The sequence below is a fragment of the Myxocyprinus asiaticus genome, chromosome 22 (genome assembly GCF_019703515.2).
Source record: "Myxocyprinus asiaticus isolate MX2 ecotype Aquarium Trade chromosome 22, UBuf_Myxa_2, whole genome shotgun sequence".
Taxonomy (NCBI): domain Eukaryota; kingdom Metazoa; phylum Chordata; class Actinopteri; order Cypriniformes; family Catostomidae; genus Myxocyprinus; species Myxocyprinus asiaticus.
This window is the reverse complement of record NC_059365.1, coordinates 18,377,131-18,398,285: the sequence shown is the minus strand read 5'-3', so window position 1 is coordinate 18,398,285 and position 21,155 is coordinate 18,377,131. Positions and strand designations below refer to the sequence as shown.

Here is a 21,155-nt window from a genome sequence, read left to right as displayed (position 1 = left end):
ATTAAACCTTTAACACAACCGGTTCCTTTTTAAGGTAATCTATAATAATTTGCATTTAAAAGGATCACATTTCCGGTTTGATGTCAATGAAAGGGTACTTTAGCCTCCCCAATGAAGCTGTGGGGATACCTTTAGGACAAAAAAAGTTGGGAAACACTGGTCTAAAAGGCCGTAGATATAGAGCCTCTTGAACAGGAAGAACAGATCTGGTTTATTGAAGTCACATATTCTATTCATATTTTAGCTATAGCGAGACTGAAATATGAGGCATCTAGTTTTTGTTTCTTTTTAAACAAAAATGTTTTGTCCCATTTTCATAAAACAATCTAATCAGCCGTATTTATGAGCAGTCTTCAGTTAAAGACTGTGATGTAATATTTGTTTATGCTTCTCTGTGGGAAGTTTTCTCCCTCCTGTAGATTCCTTCACTTTTCCCTGACAACTCACAACTTCTCTAATAAAATACATTTATCAACTGTAAACAACAGACGTGCCGAAGAAATTGTCTGTTTTGCTGAGTCCTTTCTCCTTTCATACCTGCTCCCCTCCACCTACTCCACCGCCATCCCTCTACTCAATATGCTATTGACAGCTTAATAATTTTGCCCTGGAATCTGAAAATAGCTTGATCGTATCTGTCGCCGGTCCTTTGCAAGTATTGATTTTGGATATTAAGCCTGTCTGTGTGCATATGAAAGGTGCCACCTGTACAATATAACAGGCTTGCACATTTTTTCTCATTTCATATCCATATTGAGGAGCAGCAGATAGGTGATCGGAAAGTTTTTTTACTTGCGTTGTTGGCTTTTGATGGTATATGATGTTAATGGGTTTATTTACCCATTCCCAACAGGCAATGTGTGCTTAGTAATTTAGCATTTTTTTCCTTTCCCCCTAAGGTGATTTCTTTGACATTTTGTCTTCATTCTTTTAATGGGATTTAGAATTTGGAACCACTTAAATCTCCTGCATTTGTAATCTCTGCCATGGTCTATTTAGTTATTTCAATCAACAAACTAGTAGAGTTTGAGGGAGTGTGAATCCCAATTTAATGTGCAATAGTTTGACTGAACCTGACTGACTTTATGACTGAAACTTACTGGATGGCTAAAGGTAGCATGCAGGTACATTAAGTTATTCCAAGACCTAGACAGAAAATAAAGACTTTGTTTTTGCATTTCTGGGGTGATTTTGAGGGAAAACCTGCTGAATTCGGCGGAATGGATTTCAACATGGTAAAACGTGTTAAACAGAGCGTCATGGTTACTTCTGTAACCTCCATTCCCTGATGGAGGGAACGAGACACGTAACCTCCCCCAACATAGTTATGAGTGTCGAACGGCCCTTTAGGGACAAGTCGACTACCCAAAAGAGTAGTCCCCTTCTTTTTTTTTCCACTCCCTAAAAAGAGGGGGAATATCCGACTGGGCCGAGCAGGTCTAGTCAGGGGGTGTCCCTCCCAAGGGGAGGACACCGCGGAGACCACACCTCGCCCAGAGAGAGGGGGGATATTTAAGTGGAAAATACATCACATGGTCTTGCCAAACTATGTCGGAAGTATGTCATGTGGAGAAGTCTCATGGTAGGTCCTACCCAACGGAGGAGTTACGACAAACATGGAGACTGTGGCAGAGGGGCCTCTGCCCAAGGAAGACGCAGTTTGCCAACAGGGAAACAAATTAGCTGAAGATATACATCGCAAATCAAATCAAATCAAATCACTTTATTGTCACACAGCCATATACACAAGTGCAATGGTGTGTGAAATTCTTGGGTGCAGTTCCGATCAACATAGCAGTCGTGACAGTGATGAGACATATACCAATTTACAATAACATCAAATTAACACAACACAATTTAAACATCTGTTTTACACATAATTACACTCAACAATATACAAATAATAACATACACTGTACAGTATACAATACGCTGTTTTTTTTTTGTTTTTTTTACTATATAGATACACATCATTCAATAAAAATTAAAAATAAAAATATATAAAAAAAGTATATATATATATATATATATATATATATATATATATATATATATATATATATATATATATATATATATATATATATATATATATATATATATAGAATGTACAGTATTGTACTGTATTGACATTCAGGCTGTCGGTTGATAGTCAGTTGTTAAGAGAGAACATAATATAATAATAATAATATAATTTATGACAGTCCGGTGTGAGATATAAGAGTAAGGGTAATAAAGTGCAGTGCTGATGTATTTTGATCGTGGGAGATCAAGAGTTCAGAAGTCTGTTTGCTTGGGGGAAGAAGCTATCATGGAGTCGGCTGGTGCGGGTCCTGATGCTGCGATAACGCCTACCTGATGGTAGCAGTGAGAACAGCCCATGGCTCGGGTGGCTGGAGTCTCTGATGATCCTCCGAGCTTTTTTCACACACCGCCTTGTATATATTTCCTGGAGGGAGGGAAGCTCACCTCCGATGATGTGTCTGGCAGTTCGCACCACCCTTTGCAGTGCTTTGCGGTTGTGGGCGGTGCTATTGCCGTACCAGGCAGAGATACAGCCAGTCAGGATGCTCTCCACAGTGCAGGTGTAGAACCGTGTGAGGATGTGGTGGTTCATTCCAAACTTCCTCAGCCGTCTCAGGAAGAAGAGGCGCTGATGAGCCTTCTTCACAACGACTTCAGTGTGGACGGACCATGTGAGTTCCTCAGTGATGTGGACACCCAGGAACTTGAAGCGCATGGGGTTACCTACAGGGAACTGCCACATGCGGAGCACCTACCCCAGAACAGGGCTTTTAGTTAGCATGTGTACTGGGCCGGCAGCCAGTCTCTCCGAAAACTCGACTGCCACAGGGCTCGGAGGAAATCAACCAGGGAACATTGTTTGTGAACACTACTGGGAGTTAATGGCACACGTCTTCAGCTCAGGGGAGGTGAAAGGCGCTATATGCAAGCGATACACCCGGCCGGCTATCCTGGACTTATCCGCTTGTATTGTGTGCCACTACCCGGGACGAAACTGGTTCCACCCGGAGGTTGTAGAACCTCGCAAAGGTGTTGGGTGTTGTCCAGCCCGCTGCTCTGCAAATGTCTGTTAGAGAGGCACCCATGGCCAGGGCCCAGGAGGCCGCTACACCCCTGGTAGAATGGGCTCGTAGCTCTACGGGGGGTGGCACGTCCTGGGCGTGATATGCCATAGCTATGGCGTCAATAAGCCAGTGGGCGATCCTCTGCTTGGAGACAGCGCTTCCTTTCCGCTGTGCACCAAAGCAGACAAAGAGCTGCTCAGGGATCCTAAAGCTCTGCATGCGATCCAAATAGATGCATAAAGTGCGCACTGGACACAGCAATGACAGGGCTGGGTCCGCCTCCTCCTGGGGCAGCGCTTGCAGGTTCACCACCTGGTCCCTAAAAGGGGTCGTGGGAACCTTGGGCACATAGCCCGGTCGGGGTCTCAAGATCCCGTGAGAGTAGCCCGGACCAAACTCCAGGCACGTTTCGCTGACAGAGAACGCTTGCAAGTCTCCTACCCTCTTGATGGAAGTGAGCACAGTCAGGAGGGCAGTCTTCAAAGAGAGTGCCTTAAGCTCAGCTGACTGCAAAGGCTCAAAGGGGGCTCTCTGTAGACCCTGAAGAACTACAGAGAGGTCCCATGAGGGAACGAGGCGACATCGAAGTACTTACCTGGGTCCTTGTGACAACCCCGGAACAGCCTGGGATGGGGGAGGAAGAGGCCTGTCCTCGTGACTCGTGGAGACTGTTACATCAGGGGTGGATTTGTGCCACAGCTGGGTGCTCAGGGGCGGAGAGACCGCCGCTGGAGCGCCAAACCTGCCAAATAGAGTGGTGGACACTTGGGCATGCAGCGCAATTAAATGCAAAGGTAACAAAAGCTTCTCCTCCCGGCCCTCGACCGGGGGATGGAGTGGTCTGCTTACCAGCTCCAGAGCAGCAGGTTTCTTCATCCCTGGGTCGCCCATCTCAGGGGCGCTTCGAAGCCTTTCACGGGTTCTTGGCAGCCGCGAGACGGGTGGTGTCTGCTTCCTGCATTAGGCTCCACGCCGGGGCCGGGCCGCAGGGGCAGGCTGCGGCGGAGCCGGTTGGCCCTTGGCGACGAGCAGATGGGGTGCGGGATCTTGAGCTGCGCTGGGGCAGGATGTGCCGGATAACTTCCGTCTGCTGCTTCACCACTAAGAACTGCTGGGCAAAGTCCTCGGTGTCGCCGGACTGGCCAACTTGGGAAATGGGGGCAGCAAGGAACCGTGCCTTGTCGGCCTCTCCCATCTTGACCAGGTTGAGCCAAAAGTGGCACTCCTGGACCACCAAGGTGGACATCGCCCGCCCGAGAGACCGGTCGCCGAGCGCAGTTCCTGCATCAATCCTGGGGCGGAACTACCTTCATGCAGTTCCTTTAGCACCTTGGCGGACTTGCAGGAGAGCCATGGCATGCAGGGCGGAGGCGGCTTGTCCAGCGGCACCATAGGCCTTGGCTGTCAGAGACGACGTAAACCTACAGGCCTTGGACGGGAGCTTTGGGCACCCACACCAGGTGGCGGTGCTCTGCGGGCATAGGTGCAGCGCAAGCACCTTTATCCACCGGGGGGATTGCCGAATAGCCCTTAGCTGCCCCATCATCGAGGTTAGTGAGGGTGGGGAAACTGAAAGATCAGGTCCAGGCAGTAAAAAGTGCCTCCCACGACCTTGTCACAAGCCCAGGAACCAATCATCAAGCCACGAGGGTTCAGGGGAGAGCTCGACTCTAGCCCGATGCTCGTGGCTGCCCGGGAAAGCTTGTCATCATCTCAGCATCAGCCTGTGACTGGGCGACCGCACCTGAAGGGAGGAGCCCAGCTGAGGCTTCCACATCCGACTGGTCGAGCCCGCTCTCCGATGCTGCGCTTGAGAGCTCATCACCTTCGCGGGCTCCAAATAAGAGGTCGAACTCGCCGTGAGACGAGCCGGCGGACTCATCCGGAAGCCCGATCGGGGCAGACGAGCGTGCTGGGGAATGGGAGGTCTGTGGGGGGATACCCGGCGGAGGTGGTCCCATTGGGGTCCCCAAATCGCCCCCAGTGCTAGCCGCGCTGGCCTCATACTCGTGGGTAGAAGGACCGAGGCGGGGAACCTCTGGGGTGGCTTATTTTCTTACGAAGGTAAGCCGCGACCACATCGTTGCCATGGACATGTTCTTGCAATGAGTACATGACCCATCCATGAACGCTGTCTCCGCGTGAGCAGTGCCCAGACATGAAAGACAGTGATCGTGACTGTCAGAAGGCGAGAGATAACGAGCGCAACCAGGAATAACACACAAAGGAAAGGCATCTTTAAAAAGACGCGTCTTTAAAAAGACGTTCCATGTGTGCCGCTCTTTTAGAGAAATATACTCTTTTAGAGAAATATACTCTTTTATTTCTGCCGAAGCGCCCAGGGGCACTCTCTGCAGTGCACCAGTGCAGAGGGGGGAGAAGCCACTGAAATGCGCCGTCAGATCCAGCAGAGGTGAGGAATGGGAATTCAGCTCAGTGAGCATGACTGTTTGGCTCCGAAGAGAAAATCTGATTGAGTGGTTGCATACCAGCTCCCTTTTATACCCGTATGTACGGGGGAGTGGCATAAAAATACCACTCGCCAATTTTCATTGGCCTTTTATCAAAGACCAGAGGTGTCTCGGGCTCCCAAGAGTGACCCCTAGTGTCACTACATCGACACAACGTCGAGTGAGTGACAGATAGGGAACTGAGAGTTCTACACACATATTGGTCAATATGATTAAATTTGAAGTTGACAGGCTGCTACCGAATGTTCCAGTACCCTTACATCAACCCTGTCTGCCGAGTTACTTACAAACTGCATCTGCCATCAGACATTTTTGCATCATTTCGGATAGGTTTACCCTTTTCCAATGGCACAACTAGTTATGGTTGGAATCTGGGTTATGGTTTTAAGTGTAGAGTTAATAAAATATGCATTCCTCCTCACTGTATTTCATCATTTACAACTAAATATGCCTTGCTTTACAACTTACTTTTGGCACCTCTCTGTGGATATTGCACCCGGAAACTGGAGCTAATACGTGCCCATAAGCTCAAAAATACTTCCCACTCTGGCCACTGGGTCCAGTAATTTGATTTTCAATAAGCACAGACCAAATTTAGCTGTAGAAGATTCGACCTACTGTCATTGAATTCACAGTAAGATCAGTCTGTATTAGTCAGCTTCACTATAACTACATTTTAAAACTGAGTTTTATGTGCTGCGTTTTACGTTTCAACATGGCTTCCTGGTGACACACTAGAGGCGCAACAACAGCTGTGCGTTTATTTACTTTTACACAAATCACGAGTTTAACAGCTGATTATGACTATATAAACATGTATTTTTCGCTCTGTTAGTCGCACACTGCCATGTTATGATATCGAATCACTTTTACTCTAACACATCATTTGAAAAATTATAATTTTAATGCTTCTATGACAAACGCACCTATATTTACACTTTTATTCAGGTGTGTTTAGCTTCCGTGGTAGCTCACCTAATAGAGTGTTGGATTTTGGATTCTGAGGACCAAGGTTTGAGCCAAGCCATGGTCAAAAGCTTACAAGTGAGATGCAAATGTCATGGAGGTGACACAAAATGACGTGGTTGCTTCAGAAAATTTGCATTTACGACAAGAACACTATCAGTTAGGTTTAGGTGTTGGTTTAGGGTAAAGGTGCTTTGTTCACCTCTCATTTATCTTTTAGGAAACTACTGGTTAGGTTTAGATTAAAGTTTTAGGTTAGGGAAGTGCGTTTTACTAATTAAAACCTCCGTCTAAAATTCACCTTAAAAACCTAGTCTGAACATAATTTCACTCACTTTTGGAACCCCCCGCTGGACATTTCATTTGGAAACTGCAGTCAAATGTGTTGTCAAATTTTTGTTTGCAAAAATGTTGCCATTGTCAAGTAAACTGCATGAGATCAGGCTGGTATTAGTAGCTGAAGACATTTTCGATTTACCAAAATATTTAATAACTGAACATGCAAGGGGCTTTAATGAATTTAATGAATGACAGGCATTCTGCAGTTCTTCTGTGGAGTTCTGCTCTCACAGATTCTGTGTGGGCCTTGTTATTTTGTACTCATCTTGTTGTCCTCTGCACATAATGACATCTAACTTTTAAGCTTGCTTCATTCCACCACTCCCCCATTCAGTCCTATCTGTTGTGTAGCTGGTCATTGGGGAACCATCAACATGTTCCACAGGTCTTTTTCATGAGGAACCATGCTAAGTGAGAGCATAAGACTGTGCATTTTCATCCTGTTTTATTTTTAACCCATCTCTTTTAGTCTGACGCCTAACAATAGTTATGACATTACACCAAAGTGCTGCAAAAAGCCTCTCTTAAACAGAGCAGTGACACTTTTGTCTCTGCCCAGATTATGTTATGCCCTCCTTTTCTCCTACCCAATCATCATCTTCTGTGTATGTGTGAACTGGAGCATTGGGACTCCTCTGAAGTTTGTTTACAGCACTATCAATCAACCTGGTGCCACCTCCACCCCCTCAGGTAGCTGACAGACACACACTTCACTTGGCTCCAGTTTAACAGCGCTGTTCTAAGATGCATAAGATAACAGAGAGGCAAAGTGCATGAAAATAAAGTTGTATTTATAATGCTCTTTTTAAAAATATTAATGGAAATGAAGAAGTTGTAGGAATATAAGGGCTGCAGCCTTGTGTAATGGAAGCTCTCTCCTTGCATGTGTAATCAGAATATAATTGGCCACATTTCGAAATGTGGAACACTGGCCCCAGGGAAAACATTTGCAATAATTCCTCTGATTTTCAGTGAAATCACAGCAGATGTTTTCTAGTCCTGGTTCTCATGCAGAGAGAGACTGTTTGACCTGAATGTCCAAGAGCAAAGAAATTCCACAGTGTATTCATACAAAGTTTGCCTGAAACGACCTCTTGCGTGTGTTGTTTACGAGTTATTCAATTTTGGTCATTTGGTTCTGACAGAGGAGGCATGACTATTGTGTGTTTGCTTTTTTCATCTCAGTGGGAAAATCTTATTGCGATTCATAGAGTTGCATTTAAAATGTGAGGAGATTTGATGTTTTATGGTTATTTATAAAAGGAGCTAATAAATTAATGAATTAAAATGAATTTTCGGTAATGCTTTATAATAAGGTTCCATTTGTTAATATTAGTTAAATACATTAGTTAATATGAACTAACAATGAACTACTTTTACAGCATTTATTAATCTTGGTCCATGTAAATTTCAACATATACGAATACATTGTTAAAATATTTTTTTTTTGTTAACATTGGTTAATATACTTAACTAACATGAACTAACAATGAACAGTTGTATTTTTTGTAAACTAACATTCACAAAGATCAATAAATGCTATAAAAATATATCGTTCATTGTTAGTTCATGAAACCTAATGCATTAATGTTAACGAATGGAACCTCATTGTAAAGTGTTACTGAAATTACATGTACAAGTCACAGAATAAAGCCCCGGATCTTTTGTTCATAGCCCAAATGTTTTTTGTGATGAAAGAAAAAAAAAGGAAGGCTTAATGTTCATTATATCATTGTACAAAAGCAACAATGCAGGCTGCAATTCTGGTTTCAAATGTAAATCAATTCCGATTAGTGAGCCTAACTTGCATTAATTGACAGTTTGCACTTTGACTTTTACCTGCTGCTCGTGCTCAAGTTCATCAGACACTTTACAAACACCTCGAGCGGGAGCTTTCTATTTTCTTTCACGGGGGTGCAGCTTTCCTGTATCAGAGGCACTGAGGTTTTATTACGCAAGCCTTATCTCTAAATATATAATATATAAGCCTAATTTCTAATCTTCATTTGTTTTTAACAATCCACACACCAATTAGATTTTAATGCATGTGCCAGTCATCTTGTTCGGTTATTCTGGTTTAGTCGGGAGTCAGTACGCGGGAATAAAGAATGTTTATTGCAATGGAATTTCCTCAAACGCAACTCAAAATAGCAGAGCAGTGAGCTATAAGCCTAAATAGCACAATATAAAGGTTTTAAAATGATAAATCTCACATTAAAGTCAAACAAAAATGATCAAACTGTCACTACCTGTTTATGTACATACACTATATTGCCAAAAGTATTCGCTCATCTGCCTTTAGACGCATATGAACTTAAGTGACATCCCATTCTTAATCCATAGGGTTTAATGTGACGTCGGCCCACCCTTTGCAGCTATAACAGCTTCAACTCTTCTGGGAAGGCTTTCCACAAGGTTTAGGAGTGTGTTTATGGGAATTTTTGACCATTCTTCCAGAAGCGCATTTGTGAGGTCAGACACTTATGTTGGACGAGAAGGCCTGGCTCGCAGTCTTCGCTCTAATTCATCCCAAAGGTGCTCTATCGGGTTGAGGTCAGGACTCTGTGCAGGCCAGTCAAGTTCTTCCACACCAAACTCACTCATCCATGTCTTTATGGACCTTGCTTTGTGCACTAGTGCACAGTCATGTTGGAACAGGAAGGGGCCATCCCCAAACTGTTCCCTCAAAGTTGGGAGCATGGAATTGTCCAAAATCTCTTGGTATGCTGAAGCATTCAGAGTTCCTTTCACTGGAACTAAGGGGCCAAGCCCAGCTCCTGAAAAACAACCCCACACCATAATCCCCCCTCCACCAAACTTCACAGTTGGCACAATGCAGTCAGACAAGTACCGTTCTCCTGGCAACCGCCAAACCCAGACTCATCCATCAGATTGCCAGATGGAGAAGCGTGATTTGTCACTCCAGAGAACGCGTCTCCACTGCTCTAGAGTCCAGTGGCGGCGTGCTGTACACCACTGCATCCAACGCTTTGCATTGCACTTGGTGATGTATGGCTTGGATGCAGCTGCTCGGCCATGCAAACCCATTCCATGAAGCTCTCTACGCACTGTTCTTGAGCTAATCTGAAGGCCACATGAACTTTGGAGGTCTGTAGCGATTGACTCTGCAGAAAGTTGGCGACCTCTGCGCACTATGCGCCTCAGCATCCGCTGACCCTGCTCTGTCATTTTACGTGGCCTGTTGAGGTTGTGAGTTGCTGTCATTCCCAATCGCTTCCACTTTGTTATAATACCACTGACAGTTGACTGTGGAATATTTAGTAGTGAGGAAATTTCACGACTGGACTTGTTGCACAGATGGCATCCTATCACAGTACCACGCTGGAATTCACTGAGCTCCTGAGAGTGGCCCATTCTTTCACAAATGTTTGTAGAAGCAGTCTGCATGCCTAGGTGCTTCATTTTATACACCTGTGGCCATGGAAGTGATTGGAACACCTGAATTCAGTTATTTGGATGGGTGAGCGAATACTTTTGGCAATATAGTGTATGTCCACCACATCACTTTCCTTTTGATTTATTCACTAAATATTATGACTTTAATCTCATAATGCTTTGACTTTCTTTTTGTAATTTTTACTTTATTCTCAAAATATTGTGATAAATGACAGTTGCCAATTTAAATAGTTAAACTACTTAGATTTTATTGTTAGCATTAATTTCTGCACAATGAACAATGAACTGACAAGTTGTAATTTTCACTTTGATCTGCAATTTAAATGAAAAACGTGTTTGATCCATTTATTGTAGGCCTGACATTTGCTCATATAAAGTTCTGAACCGGTGTCAGTGTTGTGCGCTTAATATAGGCCCTAATTTTTATTTGTCAAGCAGGGTGGTCATTTTTTTAAGTCATGGAATGAAGGATTCTTCTTATTTTTATAGTATAATATGGTCTGTGGGCTAAGCCCTGGATGTCACTGATGTCTAGCAACGCCCCTGGACTTCATCAGATGGCCTTAGGCATTGGCCATATTTATTTTCCCGTATCCTCGATGTTTGATTCAACAGAGATCAGATAGCATCACTCTCTTTCCACTCCCACAGGGCATGAACATTTTTAGATTATCATTCATATGTAAGCCAAGAACTGAAGCACCTTCCAACAGAGAACATGTTCCTCAATAGACTTTTCTCTCCTTCAAAAGAACCCAGCAAATCCATTTATGCCTCTTTGATAGATAACCTTCAAAACTCAAATCAAACTTCAGTTCAACAAATCACCCATCATCTCTTCATTGAGTTGATCCCACTAATCAAGACATTGCTGTCAGTATATTTGTGTTTGCCTGTTCATATCTGTCTCTTTCATCCAACTCAATGTTGGATGAAAGAGGTTCACTGTTTCAGGCTTTAAATGGTCATATTTTAGTAGCAGTCTCTTGAGGAGAGATCTTGTTCTTCTCTAATGAGTTCTGTTCTAATCAGTTTGGCATGAAGATGAAATGCTGTGCTCCGAGATTAAATAACACATTTCAATTAACTACCAGGTATTCATTTTGTTGCATTGCAAATAGACACTGTGCTCTGTGTTTTTAAGATGGGTTGGAATAGGTTATATAAACAATGTGCTCTATAAAAACTATTTTTGCTGCAGGCAGCTTGACTCTCTTCAAACACTCTTTTAGAACACATTTACAAAGTGCTGAAGTCTGTTTACTTTTTTATATTTTATACTCTGCATCTTTCTCACATTCTGTCATTCTCTCCCATTGTTTAGGCTCAGATCTGCAGGTGTGCCAGCCAAAAGGCCTAACTTGCTGTTCTCGTAAAATGGAGGAGCGCTACCTGCTTGTTGCCAAACAGAACATGGAGTCTAGCCTCCAGGCCACCAGCGCTCAGCTCAAAGTACTTATCATTCAAAACGCTGCTCTCTTTCAAGGTAAGTTTCCTCAACAACACCATAACAAGCATAGCACTGTTTAACTGTGTTAGATTTGGCCGGGTCCTGTCTGTTCATGGAGGTGGTTCAATGCTAATTGCTTCAGCATTAGGCCTGAGAGAAATCTCCAAACAGCCCATAGAATTTCTAAAATGTGCTTTTGTCTCATCTTGTTTTTCCTCTGCACGTTCCCGCAGGGAATAGCGAGCAGGCCTTGTTTGCAATCTTCTGTGCTCCTCTCCCCATTCCTTTGTGATTCTTTTGTAATTTTCGCGGCTGACACAGACCAAAGGGCTGTGCTCTCCACTCCAGCAGCCTCCATCCCTTTCGCTCACTCTACTCCCATCATCTCCTGCTGCCCCTCCTCGCCCTAGCCTGGCTTTCACACACATGGCAAGCAGCGCCAAAGATTTGTCTCTTTTGAAGTCAACTTTGCCAAACATTCATAAAAGTTAAGAGGCTCTGTCAGAGGGACTTTTTCAGGATATCCAGTGACGAGTGCTGTGCACCAGTTTTTTGGACCCTCATTGGTCTCAAATCGGATTTAGTCACAGTGTGTCTCTTTTAATTCATGTCACTGGCTCGGTTAAAAGTCTCCGAAATCTTAAATGTAATCAGCCTTTGGGTGGTAAAAGAGAGAGCCATGGAAAGTTTTTGTAAATTCCTTCCACACTTTGTGATTTAGGCCATCCCAGCTGCTCCGAGCAGGATTCGAACCAGCATCTCCGACATGGGAGGCAGGTGCGCTAACGAGGAGGCTAAAGGGTACGGCCTCTAGCATCAGTCGCTAGTGCGTATCTTGAGGCCAGGGGAGTGAGGTTTACACACTGCACAGCTACCTACCAGCTGGCTACTGTTACATTCACCACCCTAAACCTGGGTCACAGCACCACTGTAACCGGTCCTGCTCGATCCACTCTGAGCGGGATTCAAACCGGTGTCTCTGGTATGGGAGGCGGGCGTGCTAACAAGGAGGCTAAAGGCTACAACTACCTACCAGCTGGCTACCGTTACAAGCTGATACATACAGGACATTTCAAACGATTAGAGATTTTGAATCATGGTAAATGGAGCTGTAAAGAAACCCTGTACAATGTCCTATCCTCTACCTTACAAAAACACTCAAAGACTTATCGAACGTATATCAGCTGTAGGCTGTTTCAGAATGAAAAATGTGAAATATTTAAAAAGAAAAATAATTATAAGGATGTGGTGGGGTGAGCAAGTGGGTGGGTGTGGCGTGGGTGTGGCGTCAAGCCTTGGAGAGGCATTTATTAGAAATAATAATAAAAATAAAATGTTTATAAATGGGGGGAAAGTAGTGTCGAAAGGGGAAAGTGTCCAAAATAAAGGAGAATCTGGCATCCTTGCAGTGAAACAGTTGCTCAGTGAAGGTCGGGGGTGTGTGTCCATGGAGTGGCCCAGGCTTGAGCAGGGTCCGATGGCCATACATGCTCCTCTCCTGGATCCGTGGTGCATGGGGCGATGGCGTCATTAGCAGCTTGTCTTCCCAGGCCCGCGGCAGGTGTGAGGGCAAGCGGACCGGCCTCTAGCCCATCGGCTGCGACACGTGCTGTTCTCCCCCGGTGACACATCTAATTTGGCCGAACCCTCCCGCTCTGGTCCTGGCCGTGCAAGGATGCCAGTGTGTGCACACATGGAGACTTGAAGCCGGCTTCCCGAGAAGAGGTGTGCTCTCCGTTTTAAAGACGGTGGTGATGAAACATTATTCACATCAGGTGTGCTTCATCTACCACTGTCAGACGAGGCTTATTAACTATGCACCTCTTCTCGCTTTCCAGCCCACTCCTGTTGTGAGCCTGGGTGAAGGATGGCACTAAGAGATGGGGCAACAATGACGAGAGGGAGGGGCGGGTCGTTCCACCACAAGGGATCAATAAATTATTAACAATTTACTGCAGTTGCATTAATATATAATCATGTAATCCATAAAAAGAAACTGTAATCTGATTCTGAGTATTTAAAAATGTCATTTAATCTAATTACGAGTTCTTGATTTTTACATGTAATGCATTACTACCCAGCACTGCTTAGATATTAACTTAGGTTAGAAGCAAGCTAGGATGAAATCAGATTACATGGTTTAGAAGCTGTTAGCTGGAGCACAAGGGACATGTGTTATATACTGTATAATGGGGTACAGAACACCACTCTTGACCTCTTTCTTGAGATGAAGGTGATATTCCTAAAAGGAACTAGTGTTACATATGTTGTTTCATCCATCACCTAGAATGACAATCATTATACATTGAGTGTCATGCAATTCTTTGGACAGACATACCTATTGAAATGAGCAGAATGTGTTCTGAAAATGTTTTTATTGAATGACATCTTGACATATCCATTATATGAAGTTAAGTGAGGTTATTCATCTACATTATGTTAGCTGGATCTCTATTCACAATGTTTTTGCCAGCTGTTGAAATGATGGTTGAACTGGTGATTAATGAAATGCTGGAGGGAATCATTTAGAGCTAAAGATGGATGCCAGTCCCTGGTGGAAAACCGAGTCAGTGAGGTGTTTTGGTCCCACATGTCATTCAGATTGACAGACAGCTCTAATTCCTGTTGGTGGGACAGAGAGAGATCTGCAGTGCTGCTCTGAGCTGCTTTTAGCCGCTTAGGGAAGGTACACAGCATGTAAATGACACCAGCTCTTTTCTATTCGGAAACATATTAACAGGTAATCCCCATTTCAAAGAAAGTAATATAAAAAGAGTCATGCTTAATTTATCCATTTTCTCTGCCTCAGATCCACCCTTGAAAGACTTGGTTTGGGCATTGATATGTGTGAATGCATTCTGAGTGGGTGTCTCTGCTGCATAAAAATTACTCAAAAAATAAGATAATTCTTTTGAATGAATTTGTTTATTTGTTTAGTGCCTTTTTAAATAAATTAGAGATTATCTTTAGAGTTTCTTTAAACTCATTAAATGAGTTTAATGTTACCCCCCTGCACCTTTACAGGTTAACTCAGTAATTCTTTGATGTATGTTGAAGTGGCTTACATTGGCTTACACTGACACCTAGTGGCCTGGATGCTATATCATTCAAACACAGTAGTTTTCAGTTACTTATGCCATTGAAATTCACTATGCACAGTAAACCAGGATTAATTTAAGCCATGAATGAAAGTGTCCAGTAACAGGGCAGTTACTGAGATTAAGCAAGTAGTATTCGGCTGGTCATGTGAGGCTAACATGGCAGCCCCTATGAGGTGCCCATGCTCCATGTAGAATAAAAGAGCTTTTATAATGTTACTGATATGACTGAACTCTTTATCTTACATGAGTGGTCATGATTTTATACATATGTTTCAAAATGACTATTAATTTCTTTAAAAGTAAAACTTTTAAATGAGGAAAAAAATTACTGAGTGAATCTTTAATATATTTAAGACTTCATAGAAGCATGTTCTCTTCATGACTTAAGTTGATTTCTTTATTAGGCAAGCATTACACCATCACTCATCATCTCATAAGATATCTTGTGACATTGGGCCAACCTGTGGTTTGTTTGCTCCCAGGCACAAATTTAACAACAGTCCCACAGTTCAGTACTTCTATACCTCAATGAGCCACTTCAAGCACCAGTCATGTTATCTTCACTAAGGCAGCAAGTAGTCAAAGGTTATTTCATTCGGCACTGCATGTCCAATTCTCGTTCCAACCTTGTTAGTGTAGCGCTCGATCTTAAGTGCTCTAGGCATCTGGCCTTAGTTTAATTTTTTTCCCCGTCCCACTTTTTCCCGGCATACCCCTCTCTAATACTGCCCGCCTCGCTCTCCCATCGGAGTCATTTAGCTCCTTGTCGAAGTTTCACCATAACCCAATAACGGCCTTGCTGGTGGAGAGCTGGACCGGGCATGAAAGTCATCTGAAGTTGTTTACTCACTGCCTAGGGCAAATTTAATAACTTAATGATGGTTAGAAATGGCTGTGCCATCTCACAAACAAGCCCTTTGTGCCTCGTTTGCCTGATGAGTGAAAATATACTTGCCGTCACTGCATCTTTCGCTCGCAATTATAATTAGTTTTCTATCTCAAAGGCTCTGTTGATATTTCTGGGCTGGTGTCGTAAGGGTACATTGGGTCTTCGGCGCTCCACTGAATATGCAATGTCTAATGGAGACTGATCAAGCATGGTGTAATCCTCAAAGTGATCTCTCTTCCCAGGCTCTGTGCTGTGCTAAAGAGAGGAAAAACTTGGAGAGACTTGAGGAGTAAGGAACAGCTTAGAGAGAGACTTTGTCTCTGAAGAGAGGCTCTGTGCTCATTCGAAGCTCAGACTGCAGTCCCAGCAGACATATTCACACACACTCCAATAGAGTCTGCTCTGGATGAGTGTTAACTACAGTGCAGTTAGTGAAGCTCTTAGGAGCCTTATGCGATCAGTAACCTATTGCTGCCCCAGCACCACTCTGTAGTTTAGCTGCCTGAGAGACCTGAGATGTTACAGGAAAGAGTTACCCTTAGCAGGGATAATAAAATGAAAGGAAAGGGCATTATATCAGGTTTTCAGGGAGAGCTTGGTATGTTAAAGACTATTTCAGTAATTGTTTAGTTATAGTCTGTAAAACGGACAGCATTACAAGCAATTCACTGGTATTTAGCAGTAAAGATAGGAAAGACCAGGGCTTGTTGTTACACTTTATACTACAGTGAATATTTCTCAGGGTAGGTTTTTTTTAAATGTCAATTTCTGCATAGCCCCATACCTTAAAGTCTTGGCCACGGAAAAAGCTTTAAAGCATTTTCACTGTTATTGCCCAGGACAAAACATTAATTGAACATAGCCCCAATAACACGGCATGTTGCCACACTATATGGGGTAAGTTGTCACAGTGGAACCTGCCATTAAATCAGTGGTGTAGGTTTCATGTGAATTTTAGAGGGACGAGTTCCCGTCATCCCACCACCAAGGCTGTGAGAAGTAGGGTGTCGAGATGATGGTTGTTCTTTTCTTTTTGTCAATCTTTTTTTTTTTTTTTATAAACACATTAAAACATTTTGGATATGTTTTCCTAAAAACTGTATGCTTGAAGTCTTGAGAAATTATTTACAACACTGAATAGTGTCATAATTATTTATGAATCATGAGGGCTTTCATCTCAACAACCCCTGAACACCAAGCCACGTTTGGACTATTTTAACTATTGGAGCACCTAGCCGCACATCTCATGGTAACGCTTTTGGTTTATTATAAGCTGCCGCCGAGCAATTTAATATTAACAGTTGTCAGTACCTTTTAACATTCCACTGATCGGCTATACTCTTGCTGCAAAAATTGAATCGGCTATGTTCTTCTGTGCTGTGTAGTTTGGGCTTTGAACCTAAAATGTGGATATTTTGTCTGCCATGCGCAAAGGAACCTGGTAGTTACAAAACTGGCATACATATGATTGATACTGTAGCATTTAAAGATTATATGCGAGTGTTCTGAATGCACTGATAATATAACGAACTAAGTTCGATTGTGCTTTCGTGTTGGATGATAATGGGAATGCCGCCCTTCCGGGGGGTTCGTGTGTGAGCACATGCACAGCGCGCAGGGGTGTGTGAGAGGGAAGCGAGGGAAAGATTTTGAGAAAGAATTGTTCGTTAACTTAATGTTGCCTCTTACCTGTTGTACGGCCAAGAATTAATCTCAGAAAAGTAGAAGAGACCTGAGATGGAACAATAATGGGGAAAGAGGGCAACCCTGCCAGGTGCCCTTATCCAGAGTAAAATAATCTGAAATTAATCCATTTGTTTGTACCGCCGCTACCGGGTGTCTATAACTTAATCCATCCAATCAAAGTATTCCCGAGCCCGTACATTTCCAAAATCTTAAAGATAATCCCATTCTACCATATCAAACACCTTTTCGGTGTCAAGTGACCACATGATATTGATGAAACGCCTAATGTAATCAGAAGAGCTATGGCCCTGAATAAACCCCACCTGATCTATATGTATAAGAGATGTCATAACTTAATCGGTTAGCCAAAAGTTTTGACAATATTTTAATGTCTAGCTGGATAGGGAAATTGGATGGTAACTCTTACACTCGCTTGGATCTTTGTCCTTTTTAAGAATCAGACTGATCCGGGCTTGTGTCATGGTTGGCAGAAGCTTTCCATTCTTTAGTGATTCCGTATAAACGTCTAGCAAAAATGGAGCCAGTTCTGTAGCATAAGATCTAAAAAAAATTCAGCAGCAAAGCTGTCTGGCCCCGGAGCCTTGCCTGTAGGCAAGGCCTTATTTACCTCGCCAAGCTCCTCCAAGGTTATCTCAGAATGAATTTATTTGCTCAGTCGTCAGTTTAGGAAGTTCTATTGGCTCCAAGTTTCTTATATCTTCATCAGTAGACGAAGATGTGGAACTATAGAGATCAAGATAAATTCTTTAAAAGCATTATTAATATCAATGACCGAGGTAAATATTTCAACACCAGCAGATTTCACTGAGGGAATGGTAGAAAAAGACTCTCTCTGTTTTATATATCTAGCCAGAAGTTTCCTTGCCTTGTCCCCCGACTCAAAGTATGACTGTCCTGAATAACCAAAACTCCACCTTCCACGACAAAATAGTATTATATCTGTATTACAATTGGGTCAATTCCCTGAGGCCATTAGACATACTGTATGATCCAGCCCCAAGAACTGCCTTAAGTGCCTCCCAAGCCACACCCACAGAGGATACTGAGGACAAGTTGTTCTCCATATAGACATTGATTTCAGCCTTTAGCATTTGTTGGAATTCAGGATTTTGCAAAAGGGATACATTAAAGCTCCAACTATATGATTTCTTTTTCTCCATATGTGGCAACACCTCTAAACCCACCAGGGCGTGATCTGAGACTAAAATGTTTCCAATTGATCAATCAACAGATGAAATGAGGGACTTAGATATATATAAAAAAATCTATTCTAGAATAAATCTTATGGACTGATGAAAAAAAATTATAGTCCCCCCCATATGGGTTCAAAAGTCTCCAAATATCTGTAAGACCAAGATTTATACACATCCTGTGAAGCGTCAGTGTTGCTCTAGGGGGCTTGCACACTTTTGCTTCACTATGATCAAGGACTGACTCCTTTGATAATCAAAAGATTAAAGTCTCCTCCCAATATTATATCCTGAGAGGTGCCAGGAGCTTGCAACCTCCCTTCAAGATCTATAAAAAAGCCCTGATCATCAACGTTAGGTGCATTTATATTAGCCAAAATAAGATTTTGTCACTGAATTTCAGCTAAAACAATAATGACTCTTCCTAATTTATCTTTACTCTGTTTGAGACATTTGAATTGTAGATGTTTACTTATCAGCATAATGACACCCCTGCTCTTACTTGAGCCAGCACTATAAAAAAATGCCCACCCATATCTTCCAAAATTCAGCTTCTTGCGGAGAAAGGTGCATTTCTTGAAGAAACACTAAATCATATTTCTTACACTTGAGAAGAGAAATAACCTTCCTCGTTTTTATGGGGTGCCTCAACCCATTCACATTCCACGTGGAGAGAGACAATCCACTCATATTAACATTTGACCTTTTGACAAATCAGAAAAAAATAGATTGTGTGTAAAAAACAAGATTATAAAGACCACATTCCAACATTAGTGCAACCATCAAAACCCGAACATCCCCCAAAACAAAATGTGGAGAGCGGGGCAGGCCAAGCGGTGACTGTGTGGAGAGAGGCTGCGTTGGACACCTGCAGCGGATTGTCTCGCCCAGCTATGGGTGATTGCAGCAGTCGGGGAGAGACTCCGGGAGAGAGAGAGACCAATGAAGCTGTGTGTTCATGTTTAGCTGAAAAGCACCATGTAAGTGTGTTCGTGCTGCTGAAAAGCAGTGGTATTGAATGTCTTTGTTACATTGAAAAGTGCTGACAATAAAGTGTCTTATGTTGGACGTTTGACCGGCTCCCACCTCCTTCAAGTCCCAGGTTTCGGCACCAGTGTAAGGAAGTCGACTCACTGAAAGTGTCCAAGTGTCCAAGTGTCCAATCCGGCCTCGCTCTGCACAGTCGCTGCTCGGCCTGCCCCGCTCTCCACACAAAACAAACAGAAAAAAGAAAAACATGTGCATTAACCCTGCGCATGACAGAGCCAACTGGCGTCCATCCCTCCAAACTCAAACGGTCCATGCACGCCTACAAGAACCCCCACGATAGCCTTGCCGTTGGATTGCTTAGGTCTGGTGTTTCTATACAAATTTTGTGAGACCGGATTACACAGCAAAAGATAATCTATAAAACAAACTCCAGCCAGTAGGTGGAACAAACACAAAGAGCATTTAGATTCATCCATAAAACTTTCCTGAAGGTTCGACACTCTACAAAATAAACTCCAGCCGCTAGGCGGAACCAGCACAATAAAGCGCACAGATTTCTCAAACAGTCAAGCGAATATTCAGTGAGCTGGTCCACTCAGATACAACATGAGTGCAAGCAAATTACTTACTCACTCCAATGACTTTTCAAGAAATACTCCACAAAACAAACTCCAGCCAATAGGCAGAATAAGCACAAAGAGCATGTAGATTCATCCATAAAACTGTCCTGAAGGTGTTACTCTACAAAATAAACTCCAGCCGCTTGGCGGAACCAGCACAAAAAGAGCACGCAGATTCTTCAAACAGTCAAGCGAATGTTCTGTGAGCTGGTCCACTTGGCTGCAACGTGAGTACAAAAAGAAGACTTAATCAATTGACTTTATGAAGGACATCGCTTGCTGTGGGCATGTGAATGTTTTACGGCCATCCTTATCATCTATTCTCAATTTGGCCAGGAATATCAGTGCAAAAGCGACCTTCCGTTGATGTAAAAGTTTCTTGCATTCCTTGAATCGATCATGTTTTTCTCTTGTCGAATTCGCAAAGTCTGGGAACAAGAAAATGCTGTGGTTCTTCCAAGAAAGCCTCCTTTACTCCTCGCCTCGCGAAACACAAGATCTTTATTGGATGAAATTTGCTCAGAATTGCCTGTCTCCCTCCGCGGATCGCCGAGTAAGAACACTGTGAGCTCCCTCAATTCCTAGCTTATGGCCTGCTGTGTTGAGCAGATTCGGAAGGAGCCCATCCAGGAATTTCACCATATTCTGTCCCTCTTCGCCCTCAAGAATTCTGATGATACGGATGTTATTCCGCCAGCTACGGTTCTCCATCTCCAACTTCTTCCAGACACACTCCAAATCCACCTTGGTTGCTAGTGGATTAGCAGATAATTCCCTCTCCGATGACTCCAGGTAATCGATTCATTTCTCGACATCCCCCACTCTTGTAACCACATCAGTGAACTTCACCTCCATGGCACTGATCACAGTAAGATCCTCCAAGTCAGCAACTTGTCAGCAACGACCTTGTCAGCATTGCCAACATG

General features: G+C 43.3%; 2 protein-coding genes across 2 annotated transcripts in view; one reads left to right on the top strand and one right to left on the bottom strand.

The window, feature by feature from the left end:
* gpc3 (glypican 3) overlaps positions 1-21,155 on the top strand; it is a 216,746-nt gene that overhangs the window by 24,093 nt on the left and 171,498 nt on the right. The window contains exon 2 of the mRNA XM_051650296.1: positions 11,607-11,768. Coding sequence (XP_051506256.1) covers positions 11,607-11,768 — 162 coding nt within the window. The remainder of the gene's footprint in view (positions 1-11,606; positions 11,769-21,155) is intronic.
* LOC127413291 (uncharacterized) overlaps positions 1-21,155 on the bottom strand; it is a 69,356-nt gene that overhangs the window by 14,917 nt on the left and 33,284 nt on the right. The gene's annotated exons all lie outside the window — the stretch shown is intronic.